The sequence below is a fragment of the Delphinus delphis genome, chromosome 1 (assembly GCF_949987515.2).
Source record: "Delphinus delphis chromosome 1, mDelDel1.2, whole genome shotgun sequence".
NCBI classification, from domain to species: domain Eukaryota; kingdom Metazoa; phylum Chordata; class Mammalia; order Artiodactyla; family Delphinidae; genus Delphinus; species Delphinus delphis.
Genome location: NC_082683.1, coordinates 68,390,097 through 68,409,219, shown reverse-complemented (window position 1 = coordinate 68,409,219; position 19,123 = coordinate 68,390,097). Strand labels below are relative to the sequence as shown.

The 19,123-nt window shown below is 35.5% G+C and overlaps 1 protein-coding gene across 4 annotated transcripts in view; it reads left to right on the top strand.

Annotated features, from left to right (window-relative positions):
- The window catches only part of ADGRL4 (adhesion G protein-coupled receptor L4), a 121,936-nt gene extending 104,427 nt beyond the window's left edge, over positions 1 to 17,509 (top strand). For all 4 annotated transcript variants that reach the window (XM_060024124.1, XM_060024115.1, XM_060024133.1 and 1 more), the window contains 3 exons: positions 13,228 to 13,319; positions 14,889 to 15,057; positions 15,416 to 17,509. In XM_060024124.1, the coding sequence (XP_059880107.1) occupies positions 13,228 to 13,319; positions 14,889 to 15,057; positions 15,416 to 15,478 (324 nt within the window). In that variant the 3' untranslated portion in view covers positions 15,479 to 17,509. The remainder of the gene's footprint in view (positions 1 to 13,227; positions 13,320 to 14,888; positions 15,058 to 15,415) is intronic.
- Positions 17,510 to 19,123: the final 1,614 nt, after the last annotated feature.

The following is a 19,123-nucleotide window of genomic DNA, read 5'->3' as shown; positions in this document are numbered from 1 at the left end:
GGCAGATATTTTCCTAATGAGGCAGTTTTCTGCCCACTTGTTGATTAAGACTTTTGTGTGCCCAAGTCTGATTAATGAATATACCTCATAAAGTCCATAGGTCTGTGGTTTCTCTTAGATGCAAAATGTTGCATATATCCCAAGGTATCCATTCATAAAATGAAGGAGATGTAACTTAATTCTTTCCCTTTTCTCAAAATTATTCCTAGAGGGTCATTATACTTTGATAACTATTTCTCTCAGTTTCCATTGGTATATCTATCTACAGATTATAGATTTCTAGTGAGATATTGTTTTGTCAAAATCTGCAAGATGTAACAAAATATAAATTTTTAAATGTTTAGTCAGATTAATGGTTGAATGTTCCTTTACATAAGCCATTAAGGATACCTGGGATGGGGGCATACCACTCTTCATCCTCTTATTCATTCAACAAATGTTTATTGAGCATCTTTTATATGTCAGACTTTGTGCTATACCTTGGGAATACATCAGTGAATAAAATATTAAAAAGTCCTTACCCTTATGGATCTTGGATTCTAGACCAGGAGTCTACAATAGCCATAGCCTGTTTTAATAAATAAAGTTTTTTTGGGATACAGTCACATTCATTTGTTTCAGTATTGTCTAAGGCTGTTATTTTTTTTTTAACATCTTTATTGGAGTATAATTGCCTTACAATGGTGTGTTAGTTTCTGCTTTATAACAAAGTGAATCAGTTATACATATACATATATCCCCATATCTCTTCCCTCTTGCATCTCCCTCCCTCCCACCCTCCCTATCCCACCCCTCTAGGTGGACACAAAGCACCGAGCTGATCTTCCTGTGCTATGCGGCTGCTTCCCACTAGCTATCTATTTTACATTTGGTAGTGTATATATATCCATGGCACTCTCTCACTTTGTCCCAGCCTACCCTTCCCCCTCCCCGTATCCTCAAGTTCATTCTCTAGTAGGTCTGCGTCTTTATTCCCGTCTTGCCCCAACGTTCTTCATGACTGTTTTTTTTGTTTGTTTTTTAGATTCCATATATATGTCTTAGCATACGGTATTTGTTTTCCTCTTTCTGACTTACTTCACTCTGTATGACAGACTCTAGGTCCATCCACCTCACTACAAATAACTCAATTTCGTTTCTTTTTATGGCCGAGTAATATTCCATTGTATATATGTGCCATATCTTCTTTATCCATTCATCAGTCGATGGACACTTAGGTTGCTTCCATGTCCTGGCTATTGTAAATAGAGCTGTAATGAACATTGTGATACATGACTCTTTTTGAATTATGGTTTTCTCAGGGTATATGCCCAGTAGTGGGATTGCTGGGTCGTATGGTAGTTCTATTTTTAATTTTTGAAGAACTCTCCATACTGTTCTCCATAGTGGCTGTATCAATTTACATTCCCATCAACAGTGCAAGAGGGTTCCCTTTTCTCCACACCCTCTCCAGCATTTACTGTTTGTAGATTTTTTGATGATGGCCATTCTGACCGGTGTGAGATGATATCTCATTGTAGTTTTTTTGTGTTTATTTTGTTTATTTGTTTGTTTGGTTTTTTGCGGTACGTGGGCCTCTCACTGTTGTGGCCTCTCCCGTTGCGGAGCACAGGCTCCGCACGCGCAGGCTCAGCGGCCATGGCTCAGGGGCCTAGCTGCTCCGCGGCATGTGGCATTTTCCCGGACCGGGGCACGAACCCGTGTCCCCTCCATCGGCAGGCAGACTCTCAACCACTGCACCACGAGGGAAGCCCTCATTGTAGTTTTGATTTGCATTTCTCTAATGATTAATGATGTTGAGCATTCTTTCATATGTTTGTTGGCAATCTGTATATCTTCTTTGGAGAAATGTCTGTTTAGGTCTTCTGCCCATTTTTGGATAGGGTTGTTTGTTTTTTTGATATTGAGCTGAATGAGCTGCTTGTAAATTTTGGAGGTTAATCCTTTGTCAGTTGCTTCATTTGCAAATATTTTCTCCCATTCTGAGGGTTGTCTTTTTGTCTTGTTTATGGTTTCCTTTGCTGTGCAAAAGCTTTTAAGTTTTATTAGGTCCCATTTGTTTATTTTTGTTTTTATTTCTGTTTCTCTAGGAGGTGGGTCAAAAAGGATCTTGCCGTGATTTATGTCATAGAGTGTTCTGCCTATGTTTTCCTCTAGGAGTTTGATAGTGTCTGGCCTTATATCTAGGTCTTTAATCCATTTTGAGTTTATTTTTGTGTATGGTGTTAGGGAGTGTTCTAATTTCATTCTTTTACACATAGCTGTCCAGTTTTTCCAGCACCATTTATTGAAGAGGCTGTCTTTTCTTCATTGTATATTTTTGTAAGGCTGTTTTAATGGTAGGAAGAATTGAGTCGTTATGATAGAGACCATATGGCCCTCAAAATCTAAACTATTTACTATCTGGCCCTTTACAGAAAAAGTATGCTAATCCCTGTTCTACACTAGAGTGATGTAAGAAACGATAACTATCCTCTCCCATAAAATATCCTAGAATATCATATTGGATTTATTAAGAATATATTTCTTATATTAAGGTATCTGGTAATTTTATATATTGATTGTCCTTTAAAATACAGTTAGTTACTCCTTCCTTTTCTATAAAATTCTTAAAGATAGCTAGCTTTTTGACCCTGAAATTTCAATTCTACCCTAGAAGTGTTTTAACAAAAATGAGAAATTGTTTACATGAACAATAAAGAATTGACTTATTGTTGAATTATATCTAAGTATTTATTTTCCTGACATTATTTTAGAGGAAAATCCTGAAAGTGGAAAAAAAGATCTTAAATTTTCTGTTGAAGACATATTGCCTAAAATAAAGACTGACAGATAAAAGTTCTGTTTTTTTAAGGTGCTATTTATAGGTCCAGTGAGACTATGACACAAAATAATGCTTATCCAATTGTTAATAAATATTCACTATATTTATTGTTAGACATTTCAAATATTTGAGACAATTTGGAATAACATCTTTCCATATGAATTAATAACTATTAGTGATAATAATTGATGTTTGTTGGGAATGTATATATTGAACACTATTCTAAGTACTTTACATTAATTATGTAATTTAATACATGCAAAAACCCTGTGAAATAAGTACTAATATTATCCATATTTTACAGACAAGGAACATGCAATACAAGGAATTAAGTAAATAAATGTCAGAGCTGGAATTTGAATCCATTTGTGGATTTTAACTTGACTGACTTACATGGACTTGCAACTTTTCTGGCAAATAACTCAGTCTAGGAGTAGGAAAAAAGTCAGTTGTGTCATTTTCTCCTTCGTGTATACTTTAGCAGTATTCATTTTAATCCAGAGTTGCACTTGGAGACATTAGATCTTACTTTTTTCATTTTATTAGGGTTACTTTATTAAACTACATAATGTGATCTGGAAATCCACCTAGCAGGTACACATACCATACACTGCAGGAGGCTGAAAGGGCGCAGCAGGAGAGGGGGGACTCTGCTACCTTTGGTAACAAGCACTTATCCCTCCCAATGGCTTATATCTGATGTGTGACATGTGATGTAGAAAAAGTGAGGGCACCAGTGTCCTTTGTATTTTAAGTAGTAAACCTTAATTTTTCCTTGGAAAAATATCAATAGGAATTCCAATGTGTTTTTCCTGTGCAACAATAGATTATTTTGCATTCCACTTAGACCACTGACATGAACCCGATAACCATATTTGAACTCTAAAGGATATAAAGCTTTGTTATTGACCAGCACAGGAAAAACTATCACTTTCTTAGATCCTTGACCACAGAGAACAGAAGGCAGGTGTCTTCATTAAGGGATCATTGGCATAAAACACTACATCCTGTTCAGTGTTACTGGTTTCTTGACTAAGTTCAATGAACACTAACGCCTAATAGCTAACCAAGTCACTACTCAATAATGTTTTCCTCTTCTACTTTTAACCGTTTCTAAAATAAAGTTACTATTAGTAGTCAAAATAAATAAATGTCTAAACAAATTCTTAAACTTTTAGATGTCAATTTAACTTCTCTTTACCTATCCTTCATCTGTAGTTTGGTAGTTTTGCAGAGTTCTTAGGAGCATAAACTGTAGAATCTGTCTACTAGGTATGAATCTTGGCTCTGCTACATCTTAACGGTTTCACTTTGGGCCAATTATTTAACTTCTCTATGCCTCTGTTGCCATAAATGTGAAATAAATGTAATGATGCAGATCTTACTCGACTTGCAATGGGGTTATGGCTCAGTAAACCCATCCTAAGTCGAAATGCATCTACTACAGCCAACCCATCAAACATCATAGCTTAGCCTAGCCTACCTTAAACATGCTTAGAACAATTACATTAGCCTACAATTGGGCAAATATTTTAACACAAAGCCTATTTTATAATAAAGTGTTGAATATCTCATGTAATTTATTGAATACTGTACTGAAAGTGAAAAGCAGAGTGGTTGTATGGGTACAGATATTTGTCAGTGTACTGGTTGTTTACCCTGGTGACAGCGGTGCTGACTGGGAGCTGAGGCTCGCTGCTGCTGCCCAGCATCAAGAGAATATCATACCATATATCACAAGACTGGGAAAAACCAAAATTCAAAATTTGAAGTACAGTTTCTACTGAAACTGTACTTCATTCATATCATTTTCACACCACCGTAAAGTCGAAAAATCCTAAATCAGGCCATCGTAAATCAGGGACCATCTGTAACGATAATATTAAGAAGACTAAGAAAACCTACCCCATAAAGTTCATGTGAGGGTTAAATAAACGAATAAATAAGGAAAACTTGGAATAGTGTCTGGCACATAGAAAACAATAAATATTAGTTATTATTATTTTTGTTATTGATCTGAGCCTCAATTTTATAGTAGTTATTGAGTACATGAAAAATGCTATTTTATACCAGAACAACTATTCATCCAGTTGTATATCCAAGCAGTCAAGGCCTGGTAGGAGAGTATTGCTGTGTTTTAAAGTGTAAACCTCAAGAGATTGATTAGTGAAGTATCAGGATTACTGTTAATACCCCAGAGTAATCTATGAGGGATACTCTCCTCTCATGATATTTAGAACCTACTTAAATATGTTGTTTTCAGATTTTTTCAGATGTTTCCATATGTTTCAGATTATTTTTTTTTTCATATAATTTGTAGACTACATTCCCATTTCTCTGTAGTCTATGCCCTCCTGAGCCAGGTGCTAATAATTTCAGGAGAGAAGCATCTCTTAGCTCTGTAGATATTCCCAAGCTGCTCAGTTCTGAGCCTCAGGAATGTTAAACAAGATGAGGCTCGTGATGTTAGGAGAGAGATGCTTCCTAGCAGTGTCATGGAGGTATATGGAGAGGAAAAGTTATTCCACTCCACAGTTCTGACAAAAGGTCAACAAACACGGTAGCGTCATAATTTCTGTGGGTTTTCCCTAAATTTATATTAAAGCAATTTCGCATCTAAACTTTGGAAATTTAGTTTCTAAATATTAATTTATTAGCAAAAAGCGTTTAACAGGTGCCAACCCAATCCATTGCTTCCTGGCACAGCTTCACCATGCAGATCTTGGGCTTTCCAGGGGGAGTTCTGCCGAGTCTGGGTATATTCTTTATCGGGCTCAAACCTTTTATATGTGCTTTCAGCCACTATATACCTTCAAGGTATTTTATCAGTCTTAGCACATACACACATGTTCAGGCTCCACAATGGTTGCAACTTCTGAAAATTGACCCCCTCTTCTTTTGAGATCTCTTTTCAAACAGTTATAGATCAGCCTTCATCGAGAGGATAATGTCCTTGGGGTTTTCTACTAAGAAGTCAGTGCCCTCAGAGTATGAAAAAGATCAGATGTGAAAATAACTTGAAAGCTAAGAAGTCAGAGTTGTCAAACAAACGTCCGAGTGCCCACATACTTTGACTTTCAGATAAACAAAAAATTATTTTTTAAGTATAAGCATGTCCCCAATATTGTATGGAACATACTTATACTAAAAAATTAATTTGTTGTTTATCTGAAATTCAACTTTCACTGGCATCCTATATTTTTATTTACTAATCTGGCAGCACTATGAGAAAGGCCTATAAGGGCAGGTATTATAATGAAGAAAATGTGACAGGTACCTGAAAGTACAAACTGCATTTGTGACTTGCTGGAAAGGAAGTCTTTTACGAGTTATAACTTGTCTTGATCTTTTTATTTTAGGAAACACAGAAGCAGAATCCACAAATAATAAATGCTTTCATATAATTGACTACCCATCAAATATCTGGAACATCAATAATATTTATGAGTTATTGATAAATTAATATTTATTTTAAGCTGGATTCAAAATTTTTATTTTAAAAATAAGAAACACTATAATTATAGGGTGTTTCATATCTATACCTCTATAATTAGCAATAGAAACACCCTGTATTAGTGTTCTAATGCTGTCATAACAAATTATTGCAAACTTAGTGGCTTAAAACACCCCAAATCTGTGAGTTCACAGTGCGGTAGGTCAGAGGTCTGGGCACAGTGCAGCTCAGATGATTCCTGTGCTCAGAGTCTCACTGGGCTAAAATCAAGGCGTCAGCTCTTCTGGAGGCTTTGGGGGAGAATTTGTTTCTGTGTTTATTCAGATTGTTGGCCAAATTCAGTTTCATGCGATTGATTTCTTTGCTGACTGTTAGACAGAGGTCAGTCTCACTCTGTAAAGCCTCCCACATTTCCTGACACATGGCCCGCTTTGGTCTTCCGTCTCTCAGACCTTCACTATGCCTCATCTCTCCTGCCTTCTGTGGCATCTCTGCTGAATCTTTTCTGCCTTCCTCTTTCATTTTTAAGGGCTCACATATTTACATTGAGCCGTTATTTTATCCAGGATAACTTTCTTATCCTAAAGTCTTTCTATCCTAAGGATAGAATTATAACCTTAATTCTATCTGTAAAATCCCTTTTGCTATATTCACAGGGTCCCAGACATTAGGGAGTAGACATTTTTTTTTGGAAGAGGCATATTATTCCACTTACCACATACCCCAATACTATATGAATATACTGTAACTAAGGCATGTAAAGAAGTGATTCCAGCTGGGAAATAATTTAAAAAAACAATCAGACAGAAGACAAAACTCTAACTACTTAATTCCAATCTAGCTAGTAGACAATTTTTTTATTTAATAGATTATATCTTTTCACTTTAAAGCTTAAATTAAAAGCTACTCAGCCATCTCTGCAGTGGCCTAGGGATTGAGAATGGGTCTTTTTTTATGGCCTCTTGGTAAGCCAGTAGAAACCCACCTTTTGTCCTTGGCAGAAGCAGTTTTGTTCTAGGCCAGTTAATTTAAAGGTAATAAAACTATTTGAAAGGATATAGCAGTTGTGATCATGACACATTCTTAAATGAACCAGATCCTGTTTGATATATATGAAAAATTAAAGCATGAGACTAAAAGTGCTGTAAGAGAAATTTTCTCATTCTTTCTGGTGAGATCTGACATCAGCATATAGATGGCTTCATCAATTATTGAGAAAAAGACTAAGAAAAAAAATGACTGATTGGGATGCTTTATTCTGAAGTCTGAATTTGAAGCCCTTGGGTTGAATGTACCTGTACGTCTAAATCTTTCAGAATTAGCTCTCGCTCTTTCACCAGCCCATCTATTTAAATTTCTAGTTTAAAAAACTAAGGTACTTAAAAATTTTTAATGCACTCTGTCAAACATGTGTGCCAAACTTTGAAGTAACTGCATGTATCAATGAAGTGAAGAAACAAATCTCTGTATAGATAAACATCCCTTAAGATGAAGCAAGAGAACTGATTTTAAGCTTCCAGGACTTTGAATGATTTTTTTTCCACAGCTATTTTCATTCTCTTCTGTAATCTAAAGTACAGCAATGAATTTCAGAGTTCTTATGTTTGCCATGTAATGTCCTTGTCCTGTTTATTCCTAGAAAAGTATTATGGGCTCCTGGTTGACAAACTACAACTGTATTTTAAAAATTGAGACAAAAGTCATAATGAGTGACTCTGTTGATTCATAAGTCATTAATTAGCCCCTGTGCTTTTTTGTGACACTAATGTTAGAGATAAGTAATAAGGGAACCACAGCTTATAAAATCAGCACACATAGGTAAGCACTAATGAGCAAAAGTGTGAATCATTTTAAAGGCAACATTTTGCTAATTAAGGTTAATATTAATGATTTATATTATATTTTAAAGACTTACTGAAGTATTCAAGTATTTTATTGTTGCTGTAGCCATTGCTTGTAAACACAGTGTTAATAGTATCTTCCCAACTATTTAACCTAAAATACAGTTATTTCTGTATCAGTCCTCAAAGTCATTACTTCTGGAATAATTGCAAACTATTTCTTATTATTAGAAATACTTTTAAATTCTACATAATCTTGTTCTGAGCTTTTGTTTTTATCTCATCTCAGACTGTTCATGATTACTTCATAAAACATTTCCTCCCAAAAGATACTTTTCTGTACCATGTAAAATGCATAGAGTTTCAACTTAATTTCCACCTCTAAGTAAAGTCATGTGCTTTTAGGTGATGCTAATTCTTTGTTTAAGTTGCTTTTGTTTTTTTTACTCTATTAGAAAAAGAATTTTAAGTAGCTTATATATTTATGGATAAAGAGAGAATGCAGGCAGTGTAAAAAGAGTAAATTTAGGTTTTTCCAGTTATCCCAAATTTGCTTAATATTATAATATGACCTTGGATTTGACTCTGAGTTTGGTTAAGGAAAAAATTATTCTGACACTTGTTAAAATGGTAAGGAAGACTTTATTCCAGACTATTGTGAGACGTGTCAAAACTATCAAAATAGGGGAGATTGAGCTCAACTCTGAATACAATAAGGGCAACTGGGAATTTACAGCCAAGGAACAGGTTATGTGTGAGGGAGTGGGTGGGGATGGCAGATGAAAAACTAAGAGGAGACATCAAGTGTAGGGAGAATTCTTTTTTTTTATTTTTGCGGTACGCGGACCCCTCACTGCTGCGGCCCCTCCCGCTGCAGAGCAACAGGCTCCGGACGCGCAGGCCCAGCAACCACGGCCCACAGGCGCAGCCGCTCCGCGGCACGCGGGATCCTCCCGGACCGGGGCACGAACCCGCATCCCCTGCACTGGCAGGCGGACTCTCAACCACTGTGCCACCAAGGAAGCCCAAGTGTAGGGAGAATTCTTGCTAAACTTATTTTAAGAGCTTTCTTACTGAATGGCAGGCCAAGGTGATCAGATATCAAGGATGGGAGATGAGGAATTTGAAAGTGATCACATATCAAGAGTGGGAAAAATCCTCTCTAAGCTGATTCAGCAGGATTCTTGCTAAAACTGGGCACTGCAAGGATGTCACTGAAGCTCAGGGTTGAGGCCTAGATGAGAAGAGGGCTCAGAGGAACTTGACTGCGATTTAATTAAGGAAAGTCTTTGTCAGTTTCCTACTGACTAAGGCAAGGGAAGAACATGTTGACATACAGAATTTTCATTGTCCAAAACAGTAAAGAGTACGATCATGCTCTGCATTTCCGTAGAATTGAATTCGGGTCTGATTTTATCATTTGGGTTTCAGTTTTTCACAAAGGTACACTGGGAGGCAGTAGGTAGATAAAGAGCATTTAAACAGAGGTGGTGAGAGAATGAGCTAAGGGGATATCTAAAGGTCCAGCAAGGACAATGGCCTGAAGTCATGCTTTGTGTGCTGGAGGAAGAACAGAGAATCCAATGTGAGTGGAGTTAGGTGATCAAAGCACAGAGAAGTAGGACTTGAGGGAAGAAGTATGTCATTTCAGCCCTTAGAATTTATTGTGAGATCCTCAGGTTTAACTCTGAGATGGGAAGCCATTAGAGGGTTCCGACTAGAGAAGTGGTCTGCCTTACATTTTAAAAGGCTCAATCTTACTGCTGTAATGAGAAAAGATTGTAGGAAGGCAAGGATGCAAGCAGAGAGACCAATTAGGAGGCTTTTGCAATAACCCAGAAGAGGCATGATGGTGGCCTCTTCCAGGATAAGAGCTGTGAAGACGGTACATGGTGGTCATATTCCGAATATGTTTTGAAGGTAGAGATGAAAGGTTTGCTGATGAATAAACTTGATCTGCTAGAAAATGAGATAACTTTTTTTTCGTGAGGTGGGATATGTTACAACAAAACTAGGTTCTTTAGGAGAAGAATAGCAGTTTAACTTTTGACATTTTAACTCATGATGCCCATTAGATTTCCAAGCAGAAAAGTTAGATGGGGCCTAAGGATATTATTTGGAGCCACTGAGTCTGAGGCAGTGAGTATATATAGACAGGTCCAGCAACTGAGATCCAGACGAATCACTTATTTTCTTTGTGTTTCACTCCTTTGGCTCTACTGGTCACTCAAGACTGGCTTAGAAATCATACATTAGGGTATCATCACCTGTGTCCTTCTACTCTACTCTGCAAACAACTGCATGGCCCTTCCTAAGTAATGTTGTACTTGCCTGTGGACTGGCCATCTCCTCCACTGTACTGTAAGTTCCTTGAGGAAAAGGACTATAGTGCGTAAGTGATTCTTGAGTGAAAGAATAAATTTAAAAACCTTTGCATTTAAGATAAAATCTAAGAACTCTTCATCTTTTGTCTACCTTGTCTCCAGCTACCCTTCCCTATGTTTACTACACTTCAGCCACCACTGCTGGTAATTCCTTAAAGGCATACCATATTCTTAAGCCTCATGGCTTTTTTCTGTGCCATTTTGCTTCATAGAATGCTTTTCTCCCTCATTTTTGATCTGCTAATGCATTATCAGTCGTCACGTCTGGTTTAAAATGCTAAATCTTAAGAGACATACTTCCCAAACCTTCATTCTAGTCCACCTTCATTTTGTGTCTCCTAACAGTCTAAATTTATGACTTAGTAGCATTTTTCACAGTTTGTAGAATTGTATTTGTATGATTTTTTTTTACTATCTATTTTCTTAATAAGTTTATGAGAACAAAGGGCAGTGTCTGTTTTGTTCATTAATATGTACCCAGACCTCACCAATATACCAGACACTTAGTTGACCCTTTATAAAATGTTTTGAATATATGTAAATAAAAAGATCCATATATTTTTATTGTTGTCATTGATAATACAATCAATGTATTTGTGATTGTTTTCATTGCATAAAACCATAATACCTTTTGATTAAAATGCTTTAATCTGTTTTATCTTACAATTGCAAAAATATAAGTTTATGGACTAAGAATTGTCTCTTGTTTGTCTAGCAGCACCTGGTTTTTATAAGTATGCAAACATTTTCCCTTCTATGTAGAAAACATGTACTTTCCACAGCTAGATCACCCATAAAGAATGTTTCATTTTTACTCTTCACTATTTTAGCATATGACATAAAAGCATATCCAAAATGTATATGCATTTCTGAGAAACCATAACAATATAAGCAACTATTTTTCAAATTTGTTTTATCAATAACAGAAGTTTAAGAAACTTTATTTAATAAATATTATAAATTTAAATCACTAACTTAGGAAATTTATGCATTAGTGAACAATTATTTTAACACTTAAAGTTATTTTATCTTATAACTCTTCTGTTGAGTTAACAAGTTCAATATAAACACCTCATAAAACTTCTTTGAAAATTTTCAAACCAATAATATTTTGGGTATATTGTTTATACTAACCAAATTTTAATACTTTTTATTATTTTAAAAAACATATATATGTTTATAAAATTAAATACAAGTGTTGTTCCCAAATTTATTTAAAGAAGTTATAGCTATAGAAGCCTAGAAAATGCTATGCATCTCTCTTTCATAAGTAGCAGAGACTATTTATAAAATTAAATATTATTAAATTGTCATTTCAGTTAGTTATTTGAGCATACAATAGGGCGAAACTTGTCAACTAAATCAATTTAAATATATTTTATCTCCCCTCTGCAATTGCTGAAGTGTTTCTTTGTATGGAAACCTTACTGTAATTAGAATTAATTAATCGTATAATTGAAGTAATAAACATTTGGAAGCAGGAAGAAGGGACTAGATCCATATTCCTCTAAGAGTTTCTCTCAAGGACCTCTCCATGGAGATATGACAACATGAAATTATCTGATGCATTATTTTATATTGCTTTTTATAATAGTAACTAGTAAATTTCATTTTTAGAAGCTATATAAAGTCCTTAGAATATGGAAGAAAAAACAGAATTTTTCTATTAATTTCTGAAATCCTAGTATAAGAATTAGCTGAAAATTAAAATATTGCACTTTGCTACTGTTGTTACAAAATGGCTTTTGAAAAATTTGTTTGGATTAATAAAATATATTCAATAAAGGATTAACCTACAAATTATTTCTATAATTTTAATATTTTAATTATTAGTATGCTTATGTTAAAATAGATATACATTTAAAATATACCCCTCAATTAATCCTCTGACACTGCACATATGACTTACAAGTCTCCAAAAGTACAAGAAAAGGAAAGAAAAGAAGAGTAAGTTTTTCATAATGCAGTCATTTTAGAAGGGGTAAAAATTCTGTGCATTCTATATAACCGATATTGTGGAATATATATAATAGAATATAAATGTTTATCAAAATGCATATGCCTTTAAACATATATGTCACTGATTAATATTTTGAAAGTTTATGAGATTAAATTTAGGGAAAGGAAATCTCAACATAATATTAGGAGAGATAGCTAGATGAACCATACAAAAGAAAGTGCATTCAAACATTTTCTAACAGTAGAAATTAAGGGTGTTTTGTTGTTTTCAAATTTCCTTTCAATTTCTCTTTTCCAGTTTAAATTTTCAAAGGATTGACAGAAGTATCACTAAAACTTCTTTTCAAAGAAGCAGCACACAATTTCATGAACAAAAATTTGATTTCTCAAGTGTTCATAAAGTTTTTTAAACCAAAATTTATCTTAATATGTATATTAACCATATTGTTGGCAGAAGATGATAATTCATCAATCTGTAGAAGTGACTATAACATCTGAAGAAGTTCTTGAACAGGTGCTTAATACAATCTGGCAAATTGTACTAACTGTGATTTGTACTGACAATTTTCAGTGATATTATAAAGATCAACCACATATTTGTTTGCATATGTCTACCGGAGGGTTTGTACTTCTTAATATACATAAAAGTGCCATGATTTACTGGTTTCTATTTATTTGATATCTTTGCTATTTGTTTATTTCCTTTATATGTATCTAGTTTACTACGAAAATTATCTCTTTGTTGAAATTAATTTATATTCTCAGGTTAATCTCTTGGCATTTGGAGTTATCATATACAAAGTTTTTCGTCACACTGCGGGGTTGAAACCAGAAGTTAGTTGCTGTGAGAACATAAGGTAAGTATTTCTTCACCTGTATTTTCTTTAGTGATTAAAAGCTTTAGTAACTTAAAGTAGAAATAATTTTTGGAAGGACAATTTTTAAATGATTTTTCACACTTTCCCCCATCATATTTAAAATACTAAATAGTATTGCTAAATAGTATTTAATATGTTTAATAAGCCTATAATCACCACAGATTAAATGGTAAGTAAAGCAATCTTTTTGAACATATTCCCCTTTGAAAGAAAAGATGATGACTGCATTTTAAGACAAAAGTTGGCCTTAGTGATCTGCTTTTGCAAAGCACTTCTCAGCGCTTAGTAACTGTGTTTCTTCCTTGTGATTTCTAGTTTGCATTCCGCCATGATTTTTCCTCAGCTCCCTCCCTTTAAAACTGATTTATTGAGACCTTGAAAATGGTTTATTCAGGAAAAACTGAAGTGTACTGTAGGGAACATTAGAAACAACTGACGTTTGGGTCTCTTGGGAACACTCCTGTAGTTTCAATATCTTGCACAAGATTTATAGTTAGGATTTAGCAAATGTTTGATTGATTACTTTCTTTTACTCCTCACCATTCATAGTTACATGTAGTTTGCTGGCTTTAATAAAGTTGAGAATGACTCATTTTCTGTGGTACACTGCAAAAACATCTTCTGCAGTAAAGAATGATTGCACTAAGAATGAATGAGAAAATAAGTATTAGTTGCCTCATTTTCAAGGCAGGTCCTCAGTGAGCAGGATTGAATATTATTTTACCAAAACTCACAGGCAATAAGTTGAAAATGTGTAAAAGTGAGTATGTGCCTGTATTTTTTAAGAAATAAGCATTCTAACATGAATTTACTTTGAGGTAACTGTATTGCAAAAGCAAAAAAAAAAAAAAAACTTGTTTTATATTTTACATGTTCTCTACTAAGCCTGAAAGGAAAGCAGAAGTATCCTTTGATGTCCTGCCCATGTGCTGACCTAAATCCACATGGTATACTCTTCAAGGTTTCTTAGGGAGAATACTTCCTAACAGCTATCTGTCTTACCTTTGGGAGTTCCTGCAACATTAGATTTGAGATCAAAGCATACACACAGGGCTTCCCTGGTGGTGCAGTGGTTCAGAGTCCGCCTGCCAATGCAGGGGACACGGGTTCGTGCCCCGGTCTGGGAATATCCCACATGCCGCGGAGCGGCTGGGCCCGTGAGCCATGGCCGCTGAACCTGCGCGTCCGGAGCCTGTGCTCCGCAACGGAAGAGGCCACAACAGTGAGAGGCCCGCGTACTGCAAAAAAAAAAAAAAAAAAAAAGCATACACACAGATGAAAATATTTTAGGATTAAGGAAATTCCTTGAAAAATACCAGATTTTAAAAATGCTGCCTTGAATTTGGAAGCACATCCCAGCCACAGTACGCTAGTATACCCTAGCCTGTCCCATGCAGCTATAGCATAATTTGTCAGTTTCAAAATTATTGGTCTTTACCGAAGATTTCTTGGTTATTCAAAAACTGACTTCCCACATAATTTGAGGAATTTGAGGATACGTTAAGTATGCATAGCTTTCTTAGCTGGAACATTGCAAATTTGTTCTAGGTCTTGTGCCAGAGGAGCCCTTGCTCTCCTGTTCCTCCTTGGCACCACCTGGATCTTTGGAGTGCTCCATGTTGTACATGCATCGGTGGTGACGGCTTACCTCTTCACCGTCAGCAATGCCTTCCAGGGGATGTTCATCTTCTTATTCCTGTGTGTTTTATCTAGAAAGGTAAGCAATTTGTTATTTTTGTCAACCTTATAGCATATTTATGTAGCATCAGTTACCAAATTGATAAAAATTCTCATTCTCATAGATTTATGACTTGTGCCTTTATTGCCTAAGTGCAGTACATTTTAGTGTCAAAATAATCAGAATGCTTAGCTGTTCATAGGGAAATGTGCTTTTAAAAAACTTGCTAGTAAGAGTATAAATACAGCTTACATTCACTTGAGCGTATTCTGACAGATAATCAGAAAGCAACAATAATTTAGAAAACTAAATATAACAATTTGTTGTGATTTGAAAATAATTTGATGTGATTGTTACAGTTACGTTTCACGTTTCTTACTTTCTTCTTTTTTTTTAGATCCAAGAAGAATATTATAGATTGTTCAAAAATGTCCCTTGTTGTTTCGGATGTTTGAGGTAAACAGAGAGAACTCTGGATCATTATTGCTACACAGAAATAAAGAAGCCAAGCTGTGGATGGCCAGTGTATAAAAATGACTCAAACAAATTGTCCAATTGTTAATACTAATCAAATATTTTAAGTCCATTTTTCTGTTTACTGTGTAAGAAGTGTAGATAATACGAGATAAAATTATGTACCATATAGCTATAGTAAGCTTTCCTACATGACTTAGTTAGCTATGTCAAAAATAGTATTGCAGATATTTGGAAAGTAATTGGTTTCTCAGAGTGATATCACTGCACCCAAGGAAAGATTTTCTTTCTAACACAAAAAATATATGAATGTCCTGAAGGAAACCACTGGCTTGATATTTTCTTGATTCATGTTGCCTTTGAAACTAGTCCCCTATCACCTTGGTAATGAGCTCCGTTACAGAAAGTGGAACATAAGAGAATGAAGAGGTAGAATATAAAACAGTAAAAAGGGAATGATGGTTGTAACAATGAGACATATTTTGAACAAGCTCGTTGTTTTGTAAACTAGGTGGGAAATTAGAGATAAAACAAACAATTGAATAAACACATCTTACCATTCTGTGAATTGTTCTGAACTTAAATTTCTACCTAAACAACTTAGACCTGTATTTGTTATATCCATTTTCTATTCTAATAGTCTATAAAAACACAAAACTTCACAAAAAAAAAAAAACTAAACATTTCTGTTCTGTTTTTAGGTTAACATCAGAATGAGGTATATGCTCTTTCTATACTTATTTCACAGATTGTGATTTCAAATGCTTATTCAGTAGTACATAAATGTGTCAAAATATCATATTGTTCATGCCTGTAAATGTAAAAATTGTGTATATAAACCTGAAGTACTCTGTTCCATAACCTTTCAGTGTAGTGAAAAATATTGTATCTCATTAGACTAGCATATTTGAGTTCTTTATTTCTTTTTAATTTTAGAAATATTGTAGTTGACATCACAATATTCTCTTTCAATTTACTATTTTTAAAAGGGCATTGTAAATATGAAAGTATTCATAAAGTTAATTGCTATTTTTTTCTGTTCAGAAAAGTACACATTTAAAAATGTTATTTATAACAAAGAAATCACTGGGAACTGTATAAACTTTCACACTGGATCTATTTTCTGACAGTTTTCCTCTATTAAGGCATATCTGCTAAAATGTAAGGCTTCTATCTATCTTCAAGTTTTCTCATTAAAATGTAGAAACAGTGATTTTACTTCAAAAAATATGTAATTGTTCTACACCTACCTGTAAAAGTGTGCCAATACACTAAATGTTGTGATTTGAACTTAATTTCTCCAGCTGTTCAAGTGAAGTCTGTCACATCTTACACTAACAAATAAAATGATATCTGAATGAATCTTTCTACTGCTTGACTGAGGCATTTCTCTAGAAAGATGAGCTGCCTGCCAATGTCTTAAACATTTTTAGAGTATTTGTGATAACTTTTTATTTGATCTTTTGATCTCTTATATGACCTATTATTATAATTATCATTATAGGACAGTGCTATTGGAATAAGATACTAAAAAAGTAATCTGTTCAATCAATGTATACAAATTATGTGTGGTGGGCAGAATAATGGTCTTCCCAAAATGCCCACACCCTAATCTTCAGGACACATGAATATGTTAGGTTCCGTGGAGAGGAGAATTAACCAGCTAACAGCTAGTCCTCTAACTTTAACGTGAGGAAATTATCCTGGATTTTTCAGGTTGGTCCCATGTAATCACAAGTTTCCTTATAAACAAAAGATGGAGGCAGAAGAGGGAGCCTGTTAAAGCAGTGCCGTACGAGGCATACTCAACCACACATTGCTGTCTTTGAAGATGGAAACAGTCCACAAGCCAAAGAACATGGGCAGCTCCTGTAATCTGAGAAAGGCAAGGAAATGGATTCTCCCCCAGAGCTCCTAGAAGGAAGTCAGCCCTGCTGTACTTTTGTTTTAGCCCAGGGAGACCCAGTTTGGACTTCTAACATCTAAAACTGTAAAACAATAAATGTATATTGCTTTAACCACCAAGTTTGTTGATAATTTGTCACAAGATTATTGATTTTTTTTTTTGATAATTTGTTACAGCAACTATAGGAACTAGTACTATGGAAATATATACATAATAACATCTTTAGATATAAGCAAGTATTCATATCAGTAGGAAAAACCTTAAAATCCTGAATCTTGTTTTCACTAACCCTCCCATAGACATCATTGGGTGAAACTTGCATTCTTTAGCATGAGATTTCAGACCTTTTCATAACTGCTCACTTACCTTTTTATTAGGTAAGGATCTCTCTTTAAAAAAAAAAAAAAAGGTGTGTGCACACGTATAAATATATATTTATTGCATAAATGCCTCATAGCACTTGCCCCCTGTTTTTATAATCAACAAGAGAAGGGGCTCAAAAAAGGTTTTCACTGGGCTCGGTTTAAAAAATACAAAAATGGGGCTTCCCTGGTGGCGCAGTGGTTGAGAGTCCGCCTGCCGATGCAGGGGACACCGGTTCGTGCCCCGGTCCGGGAAGATCCCACGTACCACGGAGCGGCTGGGCCCGTGAGCCATGGCCGCTGAGCCTGCGTGTCCGGAGCCTGTGCTCCGCAACGGGAGAGGCCACAACAGTGAGAGGCCCGCCTACCGCAAAAAAAAAAAAAAAAAAAAAAAAAAAACCACAAAAACAAAAATGAACATTACAATGACAGGAATGTATTAAGATGCTGAACTGAAAGGTACATACAAAAGTACATACAGCTGCTGGAAACACACTTCCAATGTGCGGCTCCCGAGCCCTCAGATGGAGGAGTGCAATGAAGCCATGTCCCCTGAGGCCCAGCAGCTCTGCCTCAGCAGGACCCAGTGTGACCCGCTGCCTGAGGGCTCACCCCATCCCCAAGTGACACTGCCCCACGGTGTGGACATCACCCACACCTTCAAATGCCCACACACGACACACTTAATTAACATGAAAAAATTTAAACCCACTCAAAGTCTGTGAGATAAAGAGATCCTACACCCCTGGTTCTCACGTTTGCCCTATGAGTTTCTTCAGTTCTGCTAAACTGTTTATTTTTCCCAAGACTTTCTATGCTTTACCAAATCCCCTATTTCTGGAGCTTCCTCCTTGTTATCATCATTACTCTGACAAACATCTGCTTATACCTAATGTATCTTTCTCTATGAAGCCTTTCTGGTTTCACACAAGGAATTAATCAGCTCTACTTTTGTGTCATCATTCCATCCAGTACTTACCTGTTTTGACATTTATCACATTGTATTGCAATTATTTATCCGAGCTCAAGATATTCATTGTACCAAGTTATGTTCTTCCTTTAAGGCAGATACCTTTTCTTTTTTGCTTCGTGAATCAATGTCGCTGCCTTCTTCTGTTTTGTGACCTTGTGGTTGAGGTGATAAGAGAGTCTGGACCCTCTGAACAGCCTGGCTTTTGCTCTTTTGCTTTAGATACTCCATACTGGAAGCATATTGGGTGAGCCAGCTTTCTCAGGTAAAGCCCTCCATGCTTATCTCTAACGTCATGCAGTTTAGGTGGAAGAGATGGCCCAGCAATCTCAAATTGATGAAGTAGAGCAGGGAGAGGAATTAGGCTACCGATGTAGCCTTGAGCTTGTAATA